This window comes from Sander lucioperca, chromosome 18, assembly GCF_008315115.2.
Source record: "Sander lucioperca isolate FBNREF2018 chromosome 18, SLUC_FBN_1.2, whole genome shotgun sequence".
Classification (NCBI taxonomy): Eukaryota; Metazoa; Chordata; class Actinopteri; order Perciformes; family Percidae; genus Sander; species Sander lucioperca.
In genome coordinates, this window is record NC_050190.1 from 15,540,585 (window position 1) to 15,554,460 (window position 13,876).

The 13,876-nt window shown below is 44.0% G+C and overlaps 1 protein-coding gene across 4 annotated transcripts in view; it reads right to left on the reverse strand.

Moving 5' to 3' along the window:
• LOC116035622 (AT-rich interactive domain-containing protein 1B-like) overlaps positions 1 to 13,876 on the reverse strand; it is a 168,870-nt gene that overhangs the window by 44,009 nt on the left and 110,985 nt on the right. For all 4 annotated transcript variants that reach the window (XM_031278808.2, XM_031278809.2, XM_031278807.2 and 1 more), the window contains exon 5: positions 9,485 to 9,794. In XM_031278808.2, coding sequence (XP_031134668.1) covers positions 9,485 to 9,794 — 310 coding nt within the window. The remainder of the gene's footprint in view (positions 1 to 9,484; positions 9,795 to 13,876) is intronic.

Genomic DNA, 13,876 nt, shown 5'->3' on the forward strand with positions numbered 1-13,876 from the left:
TCTGCTAATACCTTTGTACTTTAACTTGAGTATGATTTTGAATGTAACGGGAGTATTTCCACACTGTAGTATGGCTACTTTTACTTTAGTAAAAGATCGGAGTACTTCGTCCACCACTTGTAATAATGGAAATACTCAAGTACAAGTACCTAATTATCCCTACGTACAGTATTTAGTTACTTTCCACCGCTTTCATACCACTGGTATGTACTATATGAGTGTATGCAGCTATGTGCTTGTTTCTGCTGCAGTGTGTTTATTAACACTTCATTGTACTGTTTATGTAGTATGTGTTTATGTGTCTGACTGGAGGAGCCTAAAGCGTCTTATTGAGGGTCATAGCCACTTGTTGCCAGTGGGACAAATTTAGCCTTAGCGCGAGTTTAGATGGGTAAATGGGTAGTGAGGATGAAGTATGCTAGCATTAGTTTACTGAAGCCACTATGGAAGTCGACCCTACGATAAAGGCTTGCCTGTGTATGTGTATGTGTGTGTGCAGGGATGCATGCCAGGCACCGACTATGCTGTCAGACTCTGTTTGTTTGGATGGCAGAGTGGTGGTGGCAGCAGCAGCTTGTACTGTGTACGTTTGTTTGTGTGTGCATGTGTGTGAGCGTGTGCCACAATGAAGGTACAAATAGGGAACAGTGCCCTCCATGCTCCACTACTCTCTCCACATACCCATGTAAATTGTCACCAGAGATGAGATTAATGCAAAGACATAGAAGTATGCGTTTGTGCATGCATGTGTGTGTGTGTGTGTGTGTGTGTGTGTGTGTGAGAGAGAGAGAGAGAGAGAGAGAGAGGACAAAGAGGGAAAAAGAAAAACAACAAGAAACAGGGATGCTTGTTGAGAAAGAGGAAATTGAAAAACAGATGAGAGAGGAGTGGAAGTAGTCGAGACTGACAAGGCCTCACCCCTCCTTTCCTTATGTCTCTGCAAGTGAAGCTTAGAGCACTTTGTAATTATTTCACTACCAATTACTGCCCAAACAAAGCTTCTTCCTACATTTTCTCCTCTCCTCTCCTCTCCTCTCCTCTCCTCTCCTCTCCTCTCTATCACTTTTAACAAGGTGCCATTAAATAATTATGTCCAAATAAAAACAAACACGCTCCACGGTGAGTCTTGGCAAGTTTAATCCGTACCATTAATAATTCATACGCTGAATCTTTGACGTACCGTTCTTCTCCATGTGAGAGAGAGCGAGAGAAAAAAAGAGGGGAGAGCTAAATGTCAGCAGTAGCTGACTGTATATCTTTCCCTGTCCAAAGAAAAAAGGCCATCTTTGCTTGCTATGAATGAAAATGTAAAACAAATAAATGGTAAGGAAATGCTTCCACCATGCAGGTCATCTTGTTGTGGCTGGTGTGCGTGAGTGTGATTTAATATTTGTCTTGATTCATTTGTAAGATTGTCTGGCTTTATATATGTACTATATACTGTATATGGGTTTCTTTTTGTAAATAAAAACATCTGAAATTGTGATCTACATTTCTGTGGGTTTTTCCAGTGATTACATATGATTTATTGTATTTAGATCTGTTTCAGTGTTTGGACTGTGTTGACATATTTGTGATCATTCTTGTAGCTTGTTGCACATTTTTGTACTAGTCTTTAACTGTGTATGCTTTCATGTGCTTGAATGTGTCTTTGTTTCCGTGTTTAGATCTCTTTCTGTGTGTTCCATAAAGCGCTAGTGTTCCCATAGGTGCTCTACAACACAATTAGCACATGTGGCCATCAGTGGCATGGCAAAAACTTGCTGTCCCTCAGCCTGCATCTTTACCCACTGTCATTACCACTGGCAATTTACACCTCTACAAGCCCCCAACTGAGCATACACATAAAAACACACAAATACACACACACACACACACACACACACACACACACACACACACACACACACAAATGAAAAACTGCCTCTTGCATTTAAGAAGCGGTTATAAAAGCAAGGTGCTTTTATTTTTAATGAATTGAAATTAAACTATACTTTCCAACTCAATGTTTTTATCCTGAAAGAATTTTATTAAGTACCCTTATAATCAGATTTTTGATGGCAGGTTTCAAACACGACTCATTCATGAGAGCTTTAAAGAGGAACAGATTGGATGTTTTGATCAAGTCCATGGAGTTTTAGAAAGACGGGACCTGCTGCACGAAGGCAAAGAGCAAACAGGAAGATATTTAGAACGAGAATGCTCTTTTGGAATATTGCTTAAAAGTCAAACAACTGTAATTTCCTCTTTGACCAAATCCATTTCTACTCTTTGCTCATGATACAAGGCAGCAGGGCCAAAGGTAATGGGGGTTTATTGCGTTTTTGGAGATAATGCTCCCTGCTAAAAACCCAATACACATTTTAAATTTCTCTTCCGCAAGGACTGTCAAAGCAGCCCTGAGTCTCCTTTGAAGAGAGGGAGTGTGGTATTTGAAGCTTTTTTTCATCAGGGTTTCAAACGCACATGCCGGGGAAGTTCAAAGCCGGGGGAGAGAACTCGTGGCCATATTTCTGTTTTGTTTCAGTGCTCTGGTAATATTAAGCGTAGGAGCTACTGTGTATGTGTGTGTATGTGTATAAGTAATACCAATAAAGAAAAGTCAACCACAGAGTCAATTAAAAGACTTTTATTAATTGCTGATGAAAGTAAGGTGCCGTGTGTGTATATGGTTGCAAGGGTGTGCACATATACTGTATGTACTGTATACACCAAGATGCAGCTATGCCTCTGCTTGCGTGCAAACACACACACACACACACACACACACACACACACACACACCCTAAAGCAGCACGGGCCATTTTTGCTAAAGTGAGGTAACAGCAGTGAGCACTAATAGACCGGTGTAGAGTACAGAGAAAGGGCTGCTTCAGCACCATCTCTTAATACAACCTTTAGGCTGTAAATTCACACACACCTGCACCACCCAACAAATACACACACACACACACACACACACACACACACACACACACACACGTCTTGCTGTGTCTTTAGGGGAAAGAGGCAGATAAACAGCGGGCTCCAATAATGGTGGTTTAGATCTCAATGGGTGCGAGTCAATGCCTCTCCAAGCCGGGGGCTAATGCCAGTTAACTCTCCCTGTAGGGGACGAGCGCAGGCCCGCGGTAGCTCGCAAAACAAGCACTCTCCCAAGATCCTCATTACTTCCAATGCTGAGTAGCAACTGTAAGTAAAGCAAAACTGCAGCTTAAGCTAAAAAACAGCGAGCGGGATGTGGGGGAGAGAAAGCGATGTAGTGAGAGAAAGCAAGAAAATAGGTGTTGGGGAGGGAAAATAATTGCGCACTGTGCTCCGGTTAGGGTTTTTCAGTCGGACAGAATTAGAATGGGATTTCTCTAAATGGCTAACACAGCAAGCCGGCAACATATTCTTCTTTTTTCCCAGTTTTGGCGGACGGTGTGCTTTGTGAATATAATGTCTGCGGGGAGGGCATTTTGCTGTTTCACTCCGAACACGAGCAGCCATCAGGCGGAGGAGAGAAAGAGGCATGTGGGAGTGGGGGAAAGAGTTGGGTAGATGGGGGTGGCACAGTTGATGTGTGAATGGGGGAAGAATGAAGGAAAAAAGGAGGACAGAAGCGGAGAAGGAAAGCTTGAGGAGAAATGTGGAGAAATAAGAGGGATGGAAAATTCAGCCTTGTTCCTCGGTGGGAGGCCTGTACCACAGCAACGCTCTGAGCAAAGAAAGCAGCAGAGACAAACAGAGATGGGGAGGAAAGGGTGGGGACGAGGGAACATAAGACACAAGAGGGAACATAAGAGAAAGCGAGCACGATAAAAATAATGAGAGAAAAAGAGAGGGACAGGGACAGCCAGAAGCAGTGTTCCCACCGCGCAGCCTCTTAAAGGAATGGTGTGACTAGAAAACTCGCCCAGCTCCACGCTGCAAAACACACTTGCATAATAACTAAACCCCCCTACCTTCTTCTACTGCTTTCTTGTAAGAACTTCCACCACTAACAGAGGAAAAATATAAGTTTTGGTTGAACCTCCCCGCGGTGTCTTTTCTGGTCCGATATTTTGCAGCCTGTAATTTAGTTTTTCCTTTCTCGTCGGGGAAGTCTTTTACGGACGTTGCTTTCAAATATGGCCACCTTTATGCCCACAATCTTGATCTGAGGTTATCACTTTGATTCCTTCCAGGCATCTGTGATGGACCTTTGATCTCAGCGTGGGGAAAAAACCCCAGCACCAATGGAAACTAGTTTTTTTATATCTGTGTTTCTCATTACCATAATCACAGATATAAATATATTTTCTGAATTGAGAACCGAAATGCAAACCACAGGCTAGGCTGGGGGACGATGGAAAGGACAAGAGTGGATGTAAAGGAGTTGGAGAAGATCCACTGAAGAGAATCATCGAGAAGGACCCTTAAGCTAACAAACTGGACAGGCCTGGCTTCTCACCCACTCTGTCTCTAACCCTCTATCTATCCCTCCTTCCCCTCTCCCTCCTCCACTCGCCCTGACCTCTCTGTCCTTTTCTAGGCCCTGGAAGCACTTGAAGCGGGCGCAGATACACAGATTAAACTCTCCAGAGCGCTCGCCCGCGAGCTCCAATCACCTCTTTTAAAGAAAATAAAAACTTGGAGGGATGAGGAGAGGGGCGGAGAGGAGAGGCGAGGGGAAGGAGGGAGGGTAGGCAGGCAGTGGACCTGGGAGGACCTTGGTGGAGAGAGAGGAAGAAGAGAGGAAAATAGAAGAGGGAGAGATAAGTATTTGTGATTTTCTGCAGCAGACAGAGCGAGCTAGGGCCATGGAGGAGTGTGGATGTGCTCTGTGTCAATTAGTAGCCGAACAATGTGGAAACATTGTGCAGTTTGGCCCTCAAAGCAGAGCAGGCATGCAGACACAAATGCATAAACACAGTCTCAATCTAGTTCACTTAGTCTCTGACAGGTTTCCCACGTGACAGGGACACAAGGTTACTACTTATTTTCTAAGTGGTTAAAATGGTCAATTATACAAAAAAACAATGCTTGATTGGGTAAATTCTGTTTTGATAATGCTACCCCTTTAGTCATTATAGCAACAAACATTCTTTGCAAGCCAAGAATGGCAAAACATTCACCCAAAGTTTCTCTATATAATAATCTCATACATACTATATATAGAAATAAAAAGAAGAGCCTGAATAATAAATGCTTCTATAAAGGGCACGCAGGGTCAATAAATGGCTCAGGCCTTCGTAGTTGCAAGATCTCAACCTAACTGGACATCTGTAGGTGATTATGGAGCAACAGTCTGCTTCCCGGAGTACTTACGCTATTTTAAGATCAGAGAAGAGAAGCATATTTTCTTGCAGTATATTTTGTTGACACTGAAATTTGTTGTGGGACTTTACCTCGCACAGCAGCAGACAAGTGCATCTCTCTGCCTTAACGGCTCCATCTTATGAAAAATGATGACAACTGAGTTTCTGTGCTCTGTTTGATTTAGTATTCATCAGGTTCAGTCTGGTAGTGGATATGGCTTCTACTTGTTTTGGGGTAAAAAGTGAAAGCCATACAAAGGCTGACAGGAAGTGATGCCATACTGACAGGAGGCCTGGCGACAGCTTGTCGAACCAGCCCTTGTACTGTACACATGTAAAACCACACAGCAAACACTATGTTATACGTCTAGAAATATCCAGAAAATTCAGTTCTGGAAAGCCAAATGCACACAAATCAGCATTCTGTGGCTGCAGCAACTGACACTAACTTACGGACTGAAGGCTGAACTTTTTTAGGACCTTGTGTTCTGTACTTTGACTGGATCGTCCCCGATGTCTCCTGGAAGGAGAAAAATATTCTGAGGATGCTCTGAATTGCTTTGAGAGATTGGGAGGAAAGAGGTGTGTGCGTGTGTGCGTATGTGTCTGGTTTTGTGTTTGCGCATATGAGGTGAAGGAAGAGGAGGGGGAGGTTGGCGGTTGAGCAATGTGATTTCTGCTCGACTGTCACAAATCTAGCGCAACAGGAAAATCAATTTGGCCCTGTGTGTGCCTTTTTGGCTCAGGGAGAGAATCCAAATAGCAAGGCGAGGCCCGGATAATGTTACAGTGTATTGGATTTGCTTCATGGAGAGACGGAGAGAGAGAGCGAGAGAGAGAGAGAGAGAGAGAGAGGGAGAGATAGAGGGAGAAGGGAGAAAGAAGAGAAGTGAGGAGACGAGGGAATCACAGGCGTGCCGTGGAGCTCCGACAAGATAGATTTGTGCAAGTGTACGGGTGCATGATAGGCTGGCAATCTGTCAGTCATCCAAGCAAGCATATATAAGTGATTTATATGTGCGACGATATATGTATCACATGAAACCATGAAATAAACTGTTCGTAGGAATTTGTGCTCATCTGCTGTTATGTATGCCTCCTGTGTGCGCGTGCATGTGTGTGTGTGTGTGTGTGTTTGACAGCCAGGTGAAAGGATGACATGATGAAATTGCTCTCCTCTGACCGCTGTCAAGGGTAACGTGTGTCCCGTGAGTGCTCAGCCGTGTGACAGGTCGCGTCACTGCACTGAGTGAGGCTGACCAGTGACAGACTAACACACACATATATATATATACACACAGGCTTATACACAATTACTGGTTCTACAAAGCTTGGGATGACACTCCTTTACTTACAGTCATTTCTTTATTAATATCCCTTTTCCTCTAAACCACTTTTTGCATAATTAAACATGGTAGACATGCGTGCAAAGTCTGCTAACATATGCAGGTGGACACACACTCTGTAACACACACTTTGGTACCACAAATGCTGATTTTTGTTTGTATTTAAAGGAGAGATCCACACTATCACACTTAAAGAATTTCGTAACTACAGATTTTCTTGCCCCAAAAATCCTAATATGACAATCGTATGGTGACATTTAGAACAAAGCTATAATGGAGTTTAATAGGAGAAAAACAACCTAAATCATCAATGTTAACAACAGATTTTGACATCAGTGGAGGGGTAGGATCCATTATAGAAGAACCTGCAATTCCAATTTCTCCACTTACAGTAGCCTTAATGGACCAGAATGCAATGCAGCCACAAGATATGTTGTGTTTTGACTTTTTCTTGACTGGAGCTCAAACTACTGCAGACAAAAACAGTTGTTTTGTTTTTTCACACTAATTAATTAGCTCATTAATGTTTGTCTGATTTAGTTTATTTAGAGGACACTTTTGAAGTAACAGAAGTAACAGAAGTGGGAGTACTGCAGATACAAACCTCAGAAACAACACACACATAAATACACAAATGTTACTTGCTAGCTCTTTTGCCCCCTCCTCTCCCCACTGACTACCAAACTAAAACGACAACATTAACCAAAGTGTCCTAACTTGTGATGAAGTGGTAGAAAGTGGAGCGTTAGTAATCAGATGTGTGCTAACCACATTAGTTCTCCTATGTCTCTCTTGGGCTGGCTGCTCCTTGATCTAATTCAAAATGATTGTAGTACAGCCGCTAAAACATGCCAGATGTTACTCACTGCTCCACGCTTTATCACCATTTATTTGGCATGGGGAATATTTTTAAATATTTTCTTATTAATCACGTCCCAGCAATCGGTTTCGCTTCCCGTCTTTGCCGCCTCATTCCGGATTCTCGTCATGATTCTTGGCACGAGCACCTAGAAAACCACTGTCCCAGTTTTTCATTAGCGTCAATCACTCTGGTAAGCGGCGGCTGCGAGGATTGGAGGAGCTGGCGTCAGGATCGCACTCAAGACATTTTGCCCCGCCTCGTCAGAGTGACTGACAGGTCTGAGACATGCTGATACGCCGGTCAGCCACGCAGAGAGAAGGTGGGATGACGGGGAGGAACAGCGTGTACACGCATACGCACACACACACACACACACACACACACACACGTGCACACACACATTCACATACCTGTCTGAGGCAAATCAAATCCACACTTTATAATTCTCAGTGTTTATCTAAATGGTTATGTGCTCTGCTATGGCCTCAGGAGACAGACAGACACACTGTGCATTGTCTGATAATCCTGTTGGTGTCTTGTTTGGCCTGCCATATCTTAGATAAGGCTACAAATCAGATGGGAGGTCGTTCACTACCAGTCAGTCTCAATTCATTAACACTCAAGAGTGTAGAGGAAATATTGTCTGGACGTAAATGTTAGAAATACTTGTGCGATCCACGGGGGAGATGGACTTTATCAAAATTCCACTGCAATGTAGGGACGTGTTTCTACAACACCGTGATCAAAGACTTAACAAATCCCTACTATGCCATGCACAAAAACTTTGTGAGGAAAATGAATGAGACATATTCCATGAAGAGCTCTGCACTAAGCCGTAATATTCTTCAGCGGTCTGAATAAGGATTTCAAATGGACCAGAGATATTGAAGTCTAGACATGCTGTATTGATATTATTTGGTCTTCTGCTGCAGTGTGCACTCAGCTTCATCCTCTGTCCAAACTGGCAGAATGAAAATTGATCTGGATGGATTACACGGTGAATTGGAGATGAGAAAAAAGAGATGCTATTAAACCAGGATGTTGTCACCTATGGGTCATCTGGACTGCTCTAAAATAAAGGTCAACCATGCTCAAACTCAAGCAAAGCTTTGTGTGTAGATTTACATTGACAATATTATTATGGGTAACCATATAAAAATTAAGACTTTGATTAAGGCAAAGAAACACAGTTTTCCTCCTGTAACCCGGATTTTTTCTGAGCTGAATTATTTGTTTGGTGACAGAAAGGTGTGAAAGCTTCATGCTTGCAATCTACTCTAGCAATGCAAAACACACTACATTTAAATGTTGGCATGTTGTTATTTGTGGAAATGTGTACAAATTCTGCATCAGGGTCAGTTTTCTACATGACCTTTTTAAAATCCTCTTTAAATGCACATATTTAAAAACAAATGAAATCAGGCTTAGGTCTTTAAATAGCAACATATATGGAAAGGTCAAGCAGAAATGTAGGTGGGATAACTGTGATATGCTTACAGCAGCAACAAGTTTACTAATGGTACTGCCGTCAAGCTGCTCCAAGTATCATTTTCAAAGAGCACATTAAAACTGAATCACATGGGGCTGGAAAAGGAAACTTCTGGCCATCAGTGATGTCAGAACAGCAACTTTTCATCATCTGTCAAAGGCAATACACTTCAGTTGACATCGCTGACTGGGGGATGTTTGTGATTGTTTTCTCATTCGCTTTCGAACAGCAGCCTCTTGTTTGGTGGCACAGAGCAATTTCCCCTTTAAGCTGTAAAGCAATTTTGCTAATTTTCCAGGGAATCCAACACGGTGTTACAAGATGTACTGTATAATGCTGTCTGGTCAGTCTGGTTCCGACGGCAATTCTTCAGTTATAGTTTTGTTTGTTTTTGGAGACATATCCATAAAGTTATCATGCTACAAGTTGCACCTTCCATCAGAATTAAATCTGATTATCAAGATTCATGCGCACATACTTTTAGAGGCTCTAATGGCATCCTTACCTGGCGCGGTGGTGTTGGCTGAGGGTCCGCTGGCAGGAGAGATGGGTCCAGAGCCTGATCGCGACTGCTGGGACTGAGTGGAACCTGCGGGTGAGACCACAGGGGAGGGAGAGGGCCCGCTCCTCTGGTTGGGGAGGTGGGGGGAGGCGTGAGGGGAGAAGGGGGACTGTCCCTGGTTGCTGGCCCCTCCCTGCTCCCCTTGGCTACTGCTGCTGCTGCTGCTGGAGGAGCCGCCGCCACCGCCGCTGACGGCTGAGCCCAGACCAGCCTCCGTCCCAGTGGGGAGGTCATCAATTGAGCCGGACAGATCCTGGAACAGAAGAAAGGACTTGCAGTGAGTATGTCTGAAGCTCATCCAAGCATTTGATGAGAAGTGACATGCATCAGGTGGCAAATTTAAACATGAGCTCAAGCAAAGACAAAATTCTCCTGGTAAATATAATGTCATGATAAATCAGTGCTATTGCAACTATTTCAGCACAGTTGAAATGGGATTGTTTGGCTGAAATGAAGTCGTATAATCTGAAAAAAACCTCTTGAAAAACAAAAAAGAATTGAAACATATGATGCAAAGACGCACCGTATTTCCAATGCTTTCGTAAGGCACTGCAGGTTAAAAGGTTAAAAGTTTACTCTGCATGTACACGAACAGTATTTCACTTTTCCGTGACCTACTGTAATCACTGAGATAAGGTTCCTGCAGTCATGGTGACAGTGGTTAATATGGCAGAGGAGCAAAAACATTTCCCACATAAGAAGCCACTACTGTACACGCTGCTATGGTGAAAATAATTTGTAATGGGCTTTCATTCAGACCAAAGGTGAGTTCATATTACAGATTTCATTCCCTGTGGTGAGCAGAGAACTGTGTGTGTGTGTGTGTGTGTGTGTGTGTGTGTGTGTGTGTGTGTGTGTGTGTGTGTGTGTGCTTGTGTGTGCTTAGTAGGTAGTCCGCCTCCTGAATGGATTCCAGGGAATCCCCACCAATACTGCTGACAGAATACTGAAGACTGTAGAAAAGTGTGGAGCGCAGGAAGCAGTAAAACAACAGTGATAGATGGAAGAGAGACAGTGGTAGAAGTAGAGAGAAGACCAGATGATCAGACCAGAGTGATGTGATGTGAGACAATGTGATCGCTGCCCTCTAACTAAACATCACACACATTTGGACAAACACACACCTTCACAGACTAGCGGCTGTGCCCCAGCTGTAGCTGAACATGGGGGAGGTCACCTGTGAGTGACCGGTTTCCTGGCTGGTGCCCGCTTGGGGAGGAAGGGGATGAGTTGCCGGTGTATGCCAGCTGATCCTACCTGCTTTATCAGGTGTCCTGTGCAACCATTACTGTCACCACAGAACGATATGTGTCTGTGTGTCTCCCTGATATCTCCCATGGTTGATCCCTACATATATACAGTATACAGGGAATGCTGTCGTTCAGATTCACTTTTTGCATGCTTGTTGTAATGTTATTATAATGTGATTCTACTGGTGAACATTAGGAAGATGTTATTTAATAGATACACAATTCTGCATTTTTGATCAGACTCAACACTAGTATGTATTGATCATTTTTTCAGATATCTAAGCAGAAATTAGGATGCTGGTGTAATGTGGTAAGATGTTGCTGGAAGTGTCAGACTGTAAAAGCTACATTGAAAGCAGCCTCACCACGTCTGAACAGACAGCTAGTATTCAAATTAAAAGATAATGAATATTGGCAAAATGTTTGGGAGACTGGCTGCCAAACCCTGCATGTCTTGAATGCATTGGCTGTGACCACAAATATGGCATTTGTTTTGAATTTATGCAGCTCTGTCACACAGTCAATTCAATGTCAACAGTGGCAGACACTGTACTTTTTCTCATTACTCCTAGCACCATGTTATTTTATATAAAAAGTGAGACAGACGTCCTCCATGTCTCTCTACCATGCGTGGCGTAGCCTGTGGAACAGACAACCAAGTCAGTGTGGCAGTTGGTCCACGGCTGCTTATTTTGGTTAATGCGATCTCGGTGGTGACACACAAAGCCTTTGTTTTCCATCATGCCGCTGTGAGTGCCCATCCGCTCTGCCAGCCTGCCAGTCTGTCGCCTGGCATTATCTACCATCGCTCGACTGAGCACATGAGGCACTCGCTTTCCTCTCTCTCTCCCTCATCCTTGGTACCCCTTCCTGTCTCAGCCGTTCAAGTCATCCAGTATTCTGAGTTGAGTGATGTAATGCGCTGCCTCAACCAACAGGGTGTAATGTTATTTGCAACCTACCTGCTGCCCCAGGTGCATGCCATTTCACACAGTGGGGTTACCATGAGAGTGGGTGTAACCATGGCGATGGTTTTTCCAAAACACCAACAGCTAGGCCTGATGTACAGCTAGGTTGTTAACCCACAGGCTAATTGTGTGAATGGATGGGAATAATTGCATTTCACCTAATTGGGTGCTGTTGCCAGCTTTTCTAGTGGCAGGTTTAGGTGTACCAGTAATTTGTTTAGAGGCTGTTAGGCCCATTTGGATTATACACACACTTGAGCACAGCTGTGTGGCCCAAGACCAAAAAAGTAGCAGCACTATAATAACATGAAAGGGTGGGAAAGCTTAACACCCGTACACTATAAAAATGTCAATTGAAAATACCCCATAAACTTAGTTATAACTTATGGTTGCTGAAACACTACCATGGAAAAAGTCATTTCACAATGCACCAACAGTATAATGCATTTATCAACACATACACCTTCCTCTACATGTACACTTAATCCTTGTCAAGGGCCATGGAGCATTGTGTTACCTTGCTAACTGTCTGCTACATCGTCATGTTTACAGAATCGAAGCCAGCCAGCCAGCTAACCAGCCAGGCAGGCATGCAGTTGTGGGATCCAAACGCCCAACAATCTGGGGCCCCAATCCAAAGTGGCCCAAATCCAATTTGTTTGGCTCGGGGCTGCAAATTGCTCTGTGCATTGAGTCTCCAAATAGCTGTCAACCACTCCCGCTTGGCGTCCTGTATCGCTTAATTCGCTCCTGGAGCATGTAATTGTCATAATAAGAAAAATATTGAGGTGATAATAACCAGTTACTTTGAGATGCCCCCCGCCCGCCTCAAGACAGACACACATACAGTCGCATATACGCACATAATGGGCCGAGACTGCCATCTACACATTTCACACAACATTGGGAAGGCAGTCGCTCGTGACCCTTCACCTCTCTGGTGTTGGCGCCTGCCTGCACTCTCTCGTTTAGTGTGCCTCTGTTTGTGTGTCTGTGTGTGACAGGCACACAGGCTGCTGGGCTGTCACAGCAAGACATGCTTGAGCACTGATGCGGCCGAGGGGACAGATGAAGCCACACACACACACACACACACACACACGTCCCATTCCGTCCCTCACTCATACTACTGACCTGCTCTCCCTCTCAGAGACCCACCTACACACGCAAGCACGCACGCACGCACGCACACACACACACACACACACACACACACACACACACACACACACACACACACACACACACACACACACACACACACACACACACACACACACACACATATAAGACGTATAAGGCAATAAGGCATCAGTGTGAAGCAGGGAGCTTTCACATCCAGCAGACTGCGGGCCTTTTTCCCCTGACCATGGTGCTGATGTTGTCTCCTCTCACCGCACACTGGGAATTAATCAAAGTTGCTATGGTAGAAGGCACCAAGTGTGTGTGTGTGTGTGTGTGTGTGTGTGTGTGTGTGTGTGTGAGTGTGTATGAGAGATGCGTGCGAAAGTGGTTCTCTGTCTAGACAGGGAGGAGCCAATGGCTGTAGCTTCCTGTGTGCTACAGGAAAGGCGAGCGACTAGAGAAACTAGCTACTTTACTCTCTCTTTCTCTTACACACACAGTCTCTCTCTCACATTAAGTATCTATTTTTTGTCTCTCTCTTACTGCCCCAGTCAGAGGCTGAGGGCTCTGCACCAGTTGGCTAGCCAGCTAACTAGAGCCTGAGACACAAACTCAAACACAGCAACTGAGCACTGTGAGTGGTCTCAATTAAAAACAACCTTCCTTATGGCTTGAAACTGCACAGAACCAAAAAAACAGACTTTGCATTCCAGATATTACAACTTGACCGCGTTTATTCACCTAGACATTTGATTGATAGGTTTCATTTATTTGATTACCATAGCTGACAACACCAACCTCCTCTGCCAGAGGAAAACAGAATTGGTAGTAGCTCCCTTATATTGTAACATTACCATGTTCATACCAGTGCATGGAAAATGGTATACTTTTTACTATAAAATAACAAAAACAATTCCAACAACAAATAGTTACATTACCTCAGTTGGTTTTATTTGTCCAAAGCATGAGATATCTGTCTTTCTGCCCTTAGA